Source organism: Diadema setosum, chromosome 11 (genome assembly GCF_964275005.1).
Source record: "Diadema setosum chromosome 11, eeDiaSeto1, whole genome shotgun sequence".
Taxonomy (NCBI): domain Eukaryota; kingdom Metazoa; phylum Echinodermata; class Echinoidea; order Diadematoida; family Diadematidae; genus Diadema; species Diadema setosum.
The window spans coordinates 2,095,601-2,109,648 of NC_092695.1; the positions used below are offsets into that span (position 1 = coordinate 2,095,601).

The 14,048-nt window shown below is 38.9% G+C and overlaps 1 protein-coding gene across 1 annotated transcript in view; it reads left to right on the forward strand.

Moving 5' to 3' along the window:
• Positions 1 to 14,048, forward strand: part of LOC140235257 (cGMP-dependent 3',5'-cyclic phosphodiesterase-like) — a 254,211-nt gene that overhangs the window by 189,040 nt on the left and 51,123 nt on the right. Inside the window, 1 exon segment of the mRNA XM_072315290.1 lies at positions 620 to 661. Within this exon segment, the coding sequence (XP_072171391.1) occupies positions 620 to 661 (42 nt within the window).

The following is a 14,048-nucleotide window of genomic DNA, read 5'->3' on the forward strand; positions in this document are numbered from 1 at the left end:
GGACCATTAGTAGTTGTTGTTTTTTCCTCTTTCATAGTTTCTCATGCAAATGAAATTCATGTAGTATTCTTGTAAATTAGAAAATAGTGGCAAATCAATACTTTGCCTCTCAAACCTATTTCTTTTTTTTTTCTATTCTGCAGACATTTATTAGTTGTTTATTTTTTTGCAATCACTTTAAGTTTAATTGTATCGATAAAGCAATTGATAAAACGTTTTGAATGTATGTTTATGCAGACATTGCTGTTACAGTGTACATCTTTCAATGTTTCCTTTGTTGTTGTTTGATTATCTTTAATAAAGTGATGATGATCATCTTTATTTTATGCCTTATAAAATGTTTGACTATTAAAATACATTGTTTGTGTCTAACAGGTTGCGCATTGTGTCGGATAGGCAAGCATAGATTGTAATTTTTTTTTTTTTTTGTGAACAAGTACAATGTAAATCACTCATTTACATGATTTAATAGTCATTGTTTTTTTCTTCTTTTTCTTTTTAAATCTGCAGAGGATGCAGTATGTGTCATACCTGAAGTTCCTTTCAAACAGCAACTACAATGTATTCAACACCCTCCTGTTTTACCCTTTTCTCCTTCCTCTCAATTTTTTGTCTTCAGGCTCTGGGCCGGAAGGTTCTCTCAGAGGAGGTTCGCTTCTTTGTAAGTATTCCAGCTCAAGAATTAATCCTATATGTGCTTTGAGTGTTGATTGGCACTGAAAACCCCATTGCATTATACACACTGTCCAAAGTACCTGGCACAGACAGGAGTAAAGTGATTACATCCATCAGTACGTCCAAAAGTTGTATTTTCAAGAAATGTGCATTACGCTTGGTATCTTGGATGCTGGGTTGCCATGGTGACAAGGACCTGATGTGACAAGAGTGCATCGAGGGGGGAATGTGATGGCAGTAGTATTGTTGGCTACTGTGGGGATTGCATGAACTCCTTCGTGTTTGATTGATTCCAATGTTGTTTACATGGGTGAGTGGATGTCCGGCGACATATTTATGTGAACACACCAGAGGGTGAGTCATCTTTGGGAAAACCTGCAGAAAAACAACCAAAAATAAAAAAACCTTAACAATAACAAACAAAAAAAGAACCCCCCCCAAAAAAAAAAACAAAACAAAACAAAAAAAAAAACAAAAACAAACCACCAGACAAAACAACAAAAACAAAAACAAAATCAATCATTTACTTTTTTCAGTGTTTTGTGTTAATTGCATGCTTCAAAGCCTTTTTTTTTTATCAGTTGCCATCAACCATCAGAAAAGACAAAAAATACTGCTAAAAGCAAACTTTTTGCAATGCAATTCTGAATTGATTTTTTTAAAGGAGAAAAAAAATCAAAATTATTCATAATCAGCAACAGAGCTGGCTTACATTTCTTTTGTAAATAATCTTTGTAAATGTTGTTTTTGTGTGATTCACCTGAAATGTTGCTCAATATGAGAGAGAGAGAGAGGTTAAGTCATTAAGAGTGTTCGCTACCTCCAAATGAAAAACATTGTATTTTTCAAAGTGTTTGTCAAATTAGGGATGTGTTAGTTAAAACATTTAATTGCTATTATTATATCTGTGATGGGATAACTAAAATCTACATGACGAAAGGCAGAGAAAAAAAGATAGATAGGTAGATGGTAAGATAGATAGATAGATAGATAGAGAAAGAGTAGGAATAATGATAATAATAGTAATGATAGCTGCTTATATAGCGCATAATATTCCTGGAATCTCTATGCGCTTTACACAAATGGGTAGAGTATTATAAACTACAACTTACATAATTTTAACAAAACAATATAATTAAACATACAAAATACAACTTATCATAATCATTTAATAACAAAACAAATATGTTTTCAAGGACTTGAGGAAAGTGTGAGTACATGTGATGGCCCTAAGTTGACTTGGTAATTTGTTCCAGAGTACAGGTGCTGCTGACTGAAAAGCCCGATCCCCATATGAACATGTTTTGGTTGCTGGTATAACTAATAAATTCTGGCTAGAAGATCGTAAATTTCTTTGTGGAATATATTCAATGATCATGTCAGACAAATATGTTGGGGACTTATTTATCAATGTTTTATGACATAATGCAAGGATCTTAAACATGATTCTCTTATCTACAGGCAACCAATGCAGGTGTGACAACAAGGGTGTTATGGGATCTCTTCCTTTTGCTCGCATTACAAGTCGGGCGGCGCAATTTTGAACAATTTGGAGTTTTCTTATGTCTTTTTCGGGCAGGCCAAATAGAAGGGAATTACAAAAATCAATTCTAGAAGAAACAAATGCATGGATTAACTTTTCAGTAGTTTTTTCGCACAAATAATTTCGTATTTTCCCTATTCTCTTTAATGCACACATTGCAGATTGAGTCATAATTTTAACATGCTTTTTCAATTGAAGGTGTTGATCCATGTGTACACCCAAGTTGCGTGCTTTGGTTGTTTCATGTACATCCAGTCCATCCACTACAATACATGCTGGTGAAGATGCAGGATTAAATCTCGACGAAAAGTGAATTAGTTCAGTCTTCTCTGGATTGATTTTCAAACAGTTTTTGTGAGTCCATGAAAGAACATCAGCAAGACAGTCATTGATCCTGCTTATGGCACTCTGTAGATGTTGTGGTCTGAAAGTTAGATACATTTGGGTATCGTCAGCGTACAACATTGTCTCCAGACCATGAGATTTGATAATTGCTGTTATTGGAGAGCTGTATAATGTATAGAGCAACGGTCCGATAATCGAGCCCTGAGGCACCCCACACTTATCATCGATTGGTTGGGACAGAGAATCGTTAACCTTCACAACATGTGAACGTTGGGAAAGGTACGATGATATCCAATTCAGTACAGTCCCAACGATGCCATACAGATATTTTAAACGGTTTAGCAAGGTCTTGTGATCAATTAAGTCAAATGCTGCACTGAAATCTAACAGGACCAGCAAGACTTCATTTTTTTCATCCAAGGAAACCAGAATGTCATTCTGAACTTCAAGCAGAGCAGTTTCCACACTGTTGTGTGACTTGTAGGCTGCCTGAAACGGGTTGTGCAGATTGTTTGCCGATAAGTATTCCTGTATTATTTGTTGGACTGCAGCTTTCTCAATTAACTTCCCTATGAAACAGAGGTTTGCAATTGGACGATAGTTAGACAATTCGTCTGCAGAAACATCATTTTTCTTGCGAAGTGGTGTCACAACTGCCTTCTTCAGTGACAAGGGGAAAAATCCAGAATTAAGACTAGTGTTAATAGTCATTGTCAAGAATGGTAGTAACACTGGGGCACACTTCTTGATCACCGTGGTTGGCATAGGATCTAAAGAGGAGGATGTTGCAGATGATGATGACTTGATCAACTTCATAACACCATCCTCGTCTAAACGTTCAAATTCAGTCAGGGACGAATGACATACTTCATTGAGTTGTACCAAATCATGATCACCTCCTTGTGTTTTCTTCACTTCAAGCGTAAGTTTGGAAATCTTGTGGTGGAAAAAATTGGCAAATTCATTAGCTAATGATTCTGCACATGTGTGCTTTGGCAGGACGTTTGATTTCACTGTAGTTAACGTTTCCACCGTCTGAAATACATGACTTTCGCGTATCACAAGAGTCTATCTTATCGCGGAAATAGGATGACTCAGTGTCAGCTAATTTATGGTAATACTGTTTACATTCTGCCCTGTAAATCTGCCGATCAATCTCAGTTTTGGACTTTAGCATACGCCGTTCACAGCGGCGCCTCTGTTGTTTTGCGAGATGGAGGGAGTCATTGTAATAAGGAGCATTTGGACGAAGAACAACATGCCTGTCTTTCATTGGTGCATGCTTATCCAACACACTTTTCAGAGATGTGTTATAAAGATTAACTAAGAGATCAATGTCATTCGGTAATTCCCCCTCGATTTCTGTTGACAGATCCTGCTGAAATATATTGTAGTCAATGTTTTTCAAGTTGCGGGAACGAACATGTTTCCTGACCTCTCGAGGTCGACCAAGACGTAAGGTACAGGTAACCGCTGCATGATCTGAAGGTAAATGAAAGTGGTTCTCAAGCCCTTCAACGATGTTAACATCTAGGCCAGATATAATGAGGTCAAGCGCATGGCCTGACGAATGGGTTGGAAAAGTCACATGGTTCTTGAGGCTGAAAAGATCTAGGACCTCATTGAATGCAGAACTATCCTGATTATCTTTAACATCCATATGGAAATTGAAGTCTCCAACCAAAACTATCTTTTGTGAAGCTCTATGTAGGCTCTGAAGGAAAGATGTGAACTCATCAAGAAAATCAGCAGGTCTGCTTCTCACCCTCTTCCGGCTGTAAGGAGGACGGTATATCACCAGCAAGCGGATGGTGTGAGAGGGGGAGTTTGATGATGAGATGGAAACATCCATGTATTCAAATGAGTGTGTTTGGCTGCGGACGTTGAACTTGAGATCGAATCCCCGATGTACGAGGATGCCAACACCGCCACCAGTAGTGCTTGTTCGAGGAACGTGATGAAACTCATAGTTTGGAAGTGTCTGACTGATATTTGCGAGAGCACAATCATCACGAAAGGAATCTGTTAACCACGTCTCAGTTAGTGCATAGATATCTATTTTCTCATTGATCACAAAGTCACATATTGCCGTGGCACGTCCTCTAGCTTTCATGGATCTGGCATTCCATACTGCTAGTTTCACTGTTTGCTTATCCTTGTAAGCTAAGGGAGTTCTAGTAAGGATTTTGATATTGCCAGGTGTTCGCCTGATATCTTTCATTCTGTAGAACAGTATGTGTTCCATTGTTGACAACCTATCTGTAATAACAACCTGGATACGGTATGTTCGCTTTCTAATACCACCACGCTTGCCGCGATGTGATAAAGGTTTATTGTTGATGCCCAGAGCTTTTACATTCTTCCAGGTATCTTCAGAAAGTTTCTTATTTGCAGCAGGACTAGGTTTTAACTTCAAAAGTTGATCCACAGAGTACTGGATTCTTTTTCCTACATTTGGGCCAGGGTTTGGTTGGATATCACCACAAACCAGGAGCTGAGTCCGAAAGGTGGCTGTTGAGTTTGGATAGTAATTTATACCATGTCCCACAAACTTAATGTGACATCTATCCATCCTTGATAATGATATGTATCTTCGTCCGCCATAGCTGTGTGAACAGCTGGTACACAGCAGACTTGAAGAGTCAAGGTTTGCAAGTGATAGCAAAAGGAGGGGAAGGATTAACCTCAACCCAACCATTGTAGCACTGGTGGTCCTATTCAAGTTCAACTGGGCAATGAATTGATGTGTGCTCACCCAACCATTGTAGCACTGGTGGTCCTATTCAAGTTCAGCTGGGCAATGAACTGATGTGTGCTCACTTATCTGAACCCAGACAAAGGTCAATCCTCTGCTTTCACCAGTACATGTAGAGAGTGCTTGTACATGGATCCAATATGTCTGCAGTGCGCTCCCAAGCCAGATAGATGAAAAAGAATCCGGAGCTAATATATTCTGGGTTTAATGGAAATGTAGCTCGAAAATTGTCCAGCTGCTTCTAGAAACACTACTCCACAAGCTGTTCATAAAGGGTCATTCGCCACTCAAGAATAACACGTAATTCAACTGCAAAATCAGGAGCATAAAAAATGTGTGTCTGCCAGCTAGGCAATCACACAAGATATCATGAATAGCCACAAGAGCAATAACCTCAGATATTCCACCCACTAAACTGCACAATCTCTCTTTAGCCTTCACAGCATTGCTGTAAACTCCCACCAGTAATGGATATCAAATGTGGGTGTGATTAATCGCAAATGTGATCAATCAGAATCTAATATCATTCTTGCTAAGGTCCGATGTCTCGCCTCATTTCTCTTGCATGGTATTCAGTTTCATTTAGCTTGACAAACTGCTTCTTGCAGCTACATGTATGCATTTGCAGAAAACAAAACACCGGATATTCATAACTGTTTAATGAGAATATAGTCTGGGTTTAGATGCATTTATAATAGATCAAATTGTCTTTATTGCCAATTTGAGGAAGTTTTGCTCTGTGTGTTTTCAGACATAGAAGAGGTAAAGTGCATAACAAGAAAGTAAGCACAAAGCAAATTTACATTGGTCTGCCCATGTGCACTAGGCAAGGTATAAAGGTACATGTACCTTGTTTGCTGCATTACCTTGGATTATTATCCCAAATCAGAAAGAGTAACAGCTTGAAAAGTTGCTTTTAAAAGCTTGTGGCAAAGTGATTATGAGCTGCATAGAGGTATAAATACCCCCCCTTTTTTTTTTTTGCTTTTAAGGTGATGACATGAGGACCAAAATCATGCCCTGCTTTGTAAACTTTTAAGAACAAACATTAGTCTCCTAAAGTACATTTTTGTCCCCTCGGTTACAAGTTGGCTTACTGTCCAGGACATTGCCTCAAAAGATATCTGAAATGGCTTTATTTATCAGATTTGAGTGCTTCAATTTGCAAAGTGAATCAATTCCTTTGATCAAATTGAAATGCAATCAATAGAAGACGAGAGAAGAATATCCCCTTTTCATATCATTCCACTTTCGAGACGAAGGAAACGCAATGTTTGCTTGTTTGAGCGTGCCACTCACCGGGGAATTCCTGCCCTATTCCCTGGGAACACTGTTTTTGAAATGCCAATCAATACATAATGGAGGGGAATATATGTTTTCGATGGTGAGAGTGAAATACAATATTTTCGCTGCAAGCCCCGCCAAGTTTCTCCCTGAATTTCGTCGACATACTTAGTGTGTGTTTGCACACAGGAAAGTGTGCTCTCGGGGAATTCATCGCAAAAAAATATCTGAGTGAAGCTGGTGCTGTCCCATCATGCTTTGCAAAACACTTCAAAGTGTGAGGTTCTCATGTGTGAAAACCTTGTATGTTTACCAATATGATGACTTTGTGTGTTTAGCCTTTGCGTGCTGCACTGTTAAAGTAGAACTTTCACTCATTTTTTTTTTTTTTTTTTTTTTTTGCGTTTGCGCAAATGAACACCAATTAAAAGTCATTTGCTCACAATTTTGCAGATAGGAATGTTTCTGTAGATATTATAATATTTAAACATTTCTCTCTCAAAAAAAAAACAAAACCCAAAGCAAAACAAAACAAAACAAAAACAAATGTGACCCTGCATCACAAAACGAACAAAAAGTCGCCAGACATGGATTTTTAAGTTATGGGCAGATTCTTAGAGAGCAGACTCTAGGCTTTTAAATGATGCATAACTCAATTCAAATGGACTCCCCTAACCTATCTAAATGCTAGAAAGTAAAGAGTGTGTAATGGATTTCAAGAAATGAAAAGGGGACTCTGAGACATACCTGATCATTCTATTCTCCCCCAAAAAAGAGTTGTAGAAAAATTGCTGAAAACACACTTTCCCATTCATGTTATGATCCCAAACTAAAGAATAGTGCTGAAGAAGGATATGAAAATATGAAAACTCAAGATTGACTCAGTTGACCCATTTCACCTTTTTTGAGTCCTCACGTAAAATCAAGGGGTGCGACTTTTCGTTTGTTTTGTGATGCACGGTCACAAATGGTGTTCATATTTGTCCATCAGTTGAGCAGAGCACAAACTTTTCGAAAACTTCCCCAGGGCAGAATATTCAACACTCAAAGTAATTTTTGTCATGCATCATGAATGCACAAAACTCCTGTAGGGTAGCAGTCTAAGCAGAAGTGAGAGTATTAATCCATTGAGGACGGGCTGATTTTGCTACAACACGCATTTTCCTTGGACACCTGCCCAAATATACTCAGGACTAGTCATCAATGGGTGAACAGTGCCACTGATCTGGACTTGCGAGCAAGCTTGGGAAAAGTCATGCTAACAAGGGTGGGTTCAGACTCCAAATGGATCATATAAATGTTTAGGGTAGTGTTGCATAATTCTCTGGCAGAACAACATCAGTATAACAATGTGGTAAAGATGCAGAATAAAGGGAAATTCATCAGAGCCACTGGACAGTTCGAGTAAACGTATAAAAGAAGAGCAGAAACTGTATTTGGCCAAACACCATCTGAAAATTGATCTGAATGCTTTTTCATAAACTCTATTTTTTCCCCTGTCAGAGTGCTTTTATTATTATATTCTTGGAAACAGATTATGCATTTCAGAAAAAAGTGAAATAGAAAACAACATGTCTTTAAAGTCGCCTTAATAAACAATTTAGAAAAAATAAGCTTATATGTGACCCGCTACAACAAAATGATCCTAAAGTCGGGAGAGGTCGATTATTTGAAAATTGCATGACACAATTCCCTAATCTTTCTGCTTTAAATTGATATATAACACGTCTTATAAAAATAATCGGCTGCGGAGACATCGATGTTTAAAAGAGAGCATGTCAAGACGTCTGGGAAATCACTGTTTCGAGAAAAGCGCCCTAAAAGTTCTCCTTGCGACGCAATCACAATCAAGAGACACGCAAGTCAGTATTCACCTCCGGACAATAGAAGTTATTCCCTAGCAACCACCGAAATGCTCATTCAAACACAGCGTCGGCGGTCTCCTCACCGACCAATCAGCGACCAGGATGTCAGGAGAGGCAGCTAGGCATAGCGCAACCCGCCCGCACGCACCAGTCGACTGGGCAGTGTGCGAGCTTCACGCTTCGGTTAGCGGCAAGCAGCAAACTGACCAATGAGATCACTCTGGTCGTTGTTAGGGGCGGAGCCTATGTGTGGCGCTCAATCCAAATGTTCGAACCAGTTTCTGCTTCGTTGAAACGCCAAAAAAACATGGCCCAGAAAAACGCTATTTTTTGGTCTTTCCTTTCATCATTTTGCTTCAAAATTTCGACAGATGATAGAAGACATGTCAGACTCTAATAATATGTCAAATTCAGAAAATCGTAAGTTTTGACCAATTTTGATGCTCTAACTTCAAACTCGATTTTCACGGCTTCGACCTTGTGCGACTTTAGGACCTTTTTGTTGTAGCGGGTCACATATGTTTTATAGTTACAATCCATTTCATACGTGTAGGAATATGTAATCATCAGTGTACACTGAGCATTCAAAAAAAGCTAGCATTCCCTCAGGGCTCCGTGCACCCACCGGAACCCACAACACCAACATGACTCCTGTGCATAAACAGGTTAGGTGAATTCATTCCTAACAAGGATTTAAAACTATAACAAGAAAACAAACAAACTGAATACTTGATATAGTGTATCCTATACACTATCAATTGTAAGAACAATGTACATTTGTAAGGCAGAATGGCAGTTACCAAAAAAGGGAAAACATCCGGCTTCCTGTTATCCCCTGCGGGGGTTTCATCTCCTCTAAAGATACACACAAACTTTCCAAAATACTTTAGCATTATCCCCACACTTTGGAAATTGTGTTGTGCTTTTACTTCTTGCATTATTACCTCAGCAATTTGTCGGTTTACTTCTGCACCATATCTATTATTATTTCCTTTATTTATTTGCGAGAACAATAGCCTGTGAGATATTTCCAAGCTGCCTCAACAAGCAAAAGGCTTTTTTTTTTCTCTTGTAAATTATCGTAAGCGCAGCAATGCTCTTGCCGTAGCATTCTTTCGACTGTATCTGCTGATGATTTTTTTTACTTCAAGCTGTGCTAAGCATCTATTTTTTGTCACCTTGCCCTCAGCATTTACAAACGTATTTACCCAGCGTCCTACCCTGAAATTCTCCAGATTGAAAGGAAAATAAAGCAATTACTACCCTCCATTTCCTCTCCCTTAATCTTCTTTCTCTAAAAAAAAAAAAAAAAGTAATCTTTCCAGGAAGAAGAATATATTTATCTTGGGAGGAAGAGATTAAGAGAATTAAGAGGGAAAATTCTTTCAGGAGATATTTTTGCTCCTAGTTTGAATGGCGGGAAAGAGTTGTCAATGGACGTACTACTCCGTGATGAATTTGTCCCATCAGACTTGCGGGCGAGATTTTCGGGGAGGATTCACAGACAAAGCAGCAACTTAGGAAAGATTCAGGGAAGTTAATGCGATTTGCTCTTTTTTTCCCCCTAAAAAAACTGGCCATTTGGGAAAAAAGTTGTAGGTGTTACAAAGACCTGTTCATTCAGCTGTCGTAGCTCCGCCTTGTGGCAGCGGAAGTTGCTCCCGTATCAGTTTTTATTTTCAACACCGCTCAAAGACATCTCATACCTCCTTTTGAATTACCATTGTGTGTGAGGTTTAAAGCTTAGTGTTTATGGAATGCTGTATACACCATATATTTAGCAAGTTTAATTTTTTTTCTTTTTTTTTTGCAAATTGGGACTTCCAGACAATTTTGCCAGTGGTTGAATTCGTGATCATTGAGTGCAATCCTGACTTGCAAAATTTGTGAATATAATAACCTTGTGAAATATGCAGTCTGTACAGTAGTCTTCTCTGCACCAAGTTCAGTCAGCCTGTCACAGATCCAAGTACCATAGATCATCAAAGCCTACTTCTCAATGAAAGCCCTCATTCTGATTTGCTCTTCCAGGTAAATCATGTAGGTTGTCATCCTTTTTGTTTTCTTTTATTCCTTAAACCTTCACACTGTGTGAGATCAGCTGTACATTTTTTTTTTTTTTATAATGTTCCCCTTGTCCACATCATTGCACTATCCAATTCATATATAGATATGTATGCGATTATATAAGAAGATACTTTGAGTTCCTCCGAATATCTGCATGGAGACCAGGAGGTTGAAAGGATGAATCACGATTCGATTTTTAGGAGTCCGTCAGAATCTTTCACTCGTTCTCACAGGAATTACACTTATATAAGGAATTTGATCAGCAAGTTCACAGTGAAATGAAGATGTTTCTGACACTGCCCTTGTTGGATGTCTTAAGTCAACTGTGTTGCCGTAGAAACTATTTAATCTAACTGCTTAGTCCTGAGCAGAAAGTCTTCATATTGAAACAGCTTTATTTTGACAAAACATGCCCCTCAGGGCTAGTTGGAACCATTTTGATGAAACAAATTATGCAATGGGAGTGTGTTGAGTACAGCAGGTCATGCTGTCGTAGCTTGTGCGTCACCGTGGAAACTTATGGGAGAACATCAAGGTCTGCCATGTTCTTGAGAACATGAGCACGCCTCCCAACATGACCTACGGTCTTTGTAGACGACACCCGTCCGCAGCACAGATATTGCCAAGTGTCGCCCGAGGGTGTTCATTCGTTTTGCATTCCGTATTATTTCCGCCTCCATTTCAAGAGCTGACGGATGAGGCCAAATCACGGATGAGACATCGTCATGGCGATGGATCCTTAAGGCGAAGGAGCGGGGGAGCCCAGGCTGATGAGAAATGTTCGCCGTCTAGACCGTGAATGTGAGGGGGGAAACATCCATCCAGTGTTCCCCCTCTCCGTATAACCTGCCCCGGTTTCCTGATACCATGATGGAATACCATCACTGTTCCTCTCATGAACAGATTCTTTTATGATTATCACACATAGACGCTGCTTTCTCTTCAAAACATTGATGAGGTCTCCATTGCATTCTTTGCATATCTTGAAAAAAGTCTTGCCAATATTTTTTCCAAACTTTTATTCATACAATGTATCTGTCTGTGATACTGTAAAATGAGGAATGTTCGTGTGCATTTTAATTTTGCGAATTTCGAGAGCACCAAGATTCATGAAATTAAAATGCATGCGAAATTTCTTGTTTACACTATGCATTGAATACCAGTGGCAATTCGCGAAAATTTCATGCCACAAAAAAGGCGGTCGGCTCCAATTCGTGAAAATTGCATGCCGCGAATATATCATGTTTTACAGTAGTATAACCCTGTAGCTGTAGGTCTTTATTATATCCAGCAAATGGCTGTTTTTATCACTCTATGTGCTGCACTTCCCCCCAATCTAATCAGATCAAAATGAAGTCACGACCTGAAGGTCAGAATAGAATTTCATGTGCAATTTTGTCATCGTTTCTTCTGCTGAGTTATGTTCACCAGTCGGCGCAATCCACTAGCAAGATTTCTTTACCAATCAGTATATGGATGAAAGTAACCATCAATAAACTGGGATTATGTACATGTAATCCTTGTAATCTATATCTCATATGACAACATCCTTCATGTTAGATTATGACATTGTTTTTGTAATAACAGAGTAGCTTTGTCGACTAATCTTTGTCACTGCCAAGCTTATTCGCTGTGATTGATCATTTTTTTTTTTGGAGGGGGGGGGGGGGGGTAGAATTGATCTAAATGCCAACAGAATAGTTTCACAGGTTGAGATAAAGCATTCGAGAGCAGAAAGGGTGAAAGCCAGTGCCGTAAAAGGTCTATGTCTGGTAAATATGACATGGGAATTACTATTTAAATGTTGGAGATCTGTCTGAAATGTATGCTACTGTTTGAAACTGCTGTGGATACACTGGTCATGACAAACATATTGTTCTTAAGGTATTCTAAGGCATCTGCTTTACAGCTTTACAGCTCTAAGTCATTAGCAACTTGATTGAATCAGACCGAAATAATCTACCCTAATCTTAATAGTGCTGGAAGGAAATCTAAAAGGAGCATTAAAGGGATGGCTCTTTGATTACTTCATCAGACTATGGGCAGGATCTTTTTTTAGCTGTAAACTGCCTCAAATCAATTTTGGAAGATACCTGTTACGCAGTCGTCTTCACATCATCAATGAAAGATGAACTTTCTCTAAGAATTGTGCAGTGTAACTCTGTAGAATAGCCGTAAGGAATGGTTTGGTATTGTTTTAAGGCTTTTGGCCTCATCATGAATACATTAAAGAAAAGAATGAAGAAGTCGGATATTTTACCTGTTTCGGGGGGAGGGGTGTTATGTTTTGCTAGGATATATCAACCCTCATCATATCACCACACATTCCATTTGTGAGGTTGATATGAGTTATTTAGTTGATCTGGAAAATGACATTACATGAAATATTATGAAACATTTTATGATTGTCCTTTTCAGTCATTCTTTTGGTGAAGGGTGCATGTTTAAATTTTGCAAGTCATTTTTTTTTTTGGAGACTTATTTCATCTAGAACAGTTATCAGTGTTCAAGGTCTGCCATAAGATCATTGCACAGAAGTGGGAAATAAGAAATGAAAGAATTACTGTAAGTGCTACTTTGAGTTAAGTGCAATTCCAAAACACACTCTAATGAGCATTACTGAGTAAACTAAAATTATATCGCCGGAAAAAGCTACATCATTCATCAAAATCAGATTTTTAAAATGATCAGATCAAATAATAAAATTTTCATACTGTAACATTAGTCTATTCATTCATGTCAATTTATGTATGTTGCAGAATCGCAATGTAAGCCTCATCTTGCGAGTTTGATATAAGCAACTATTGCCTTGGTAGCCAAGCAACCATCAACTTTCTTTTGCGGGATGTTAATATCATGCCCGTATGAACAGTATATCTAGACTCATATTTGTAATGTGCATGCTTATGGTTTTCAAGTAGTAACATCAGCAACCACGGGCCTTGCGCTGAAAATTCTGATCATCTAGTAGGATATTTTACAGCCCATAATATATATATATTATCACATATCATATTTCCCCTGTTTCATCTGGGCCTACCCATGAATATGCTTTATGCATGGCACAACCCTGGAAAAGGGGGAGCCTGGATCCAGTGGCAAGAGCCGACGCTGTGGTGGAGGAATCCATTTATTGAAATTATGTGCTGGCAAGACACTCACTGGTACCTCCTGCGAGTACATGGGGGGGGGGGGGGTTGGAAGAGGGGATGGATCGTGGGAGAAAATGAGTTTGATTACGGGACATTAGCCCTTGACGTCACGGAGACACAGCAAGGGAGATTCCAGAAGACGGAAAGAGGGGAAAAATCTATAGAGGCTTTGTGTCGCCCATTCCCAGCACTCTCTTCCATTTTTTTTTCCCATTTTATTTTTGTCCGCGTTTATTTTCATAGTCTTCGTCCTGGGTGTCCTTAGTAGGTTCGTTTGGAGGATCGACGCCGGAAATGAATGTGGTCTTTACAGCACCGAGGATCAATAATTCCAGCAGAGAAAATTGATTTGTGTTTACGGC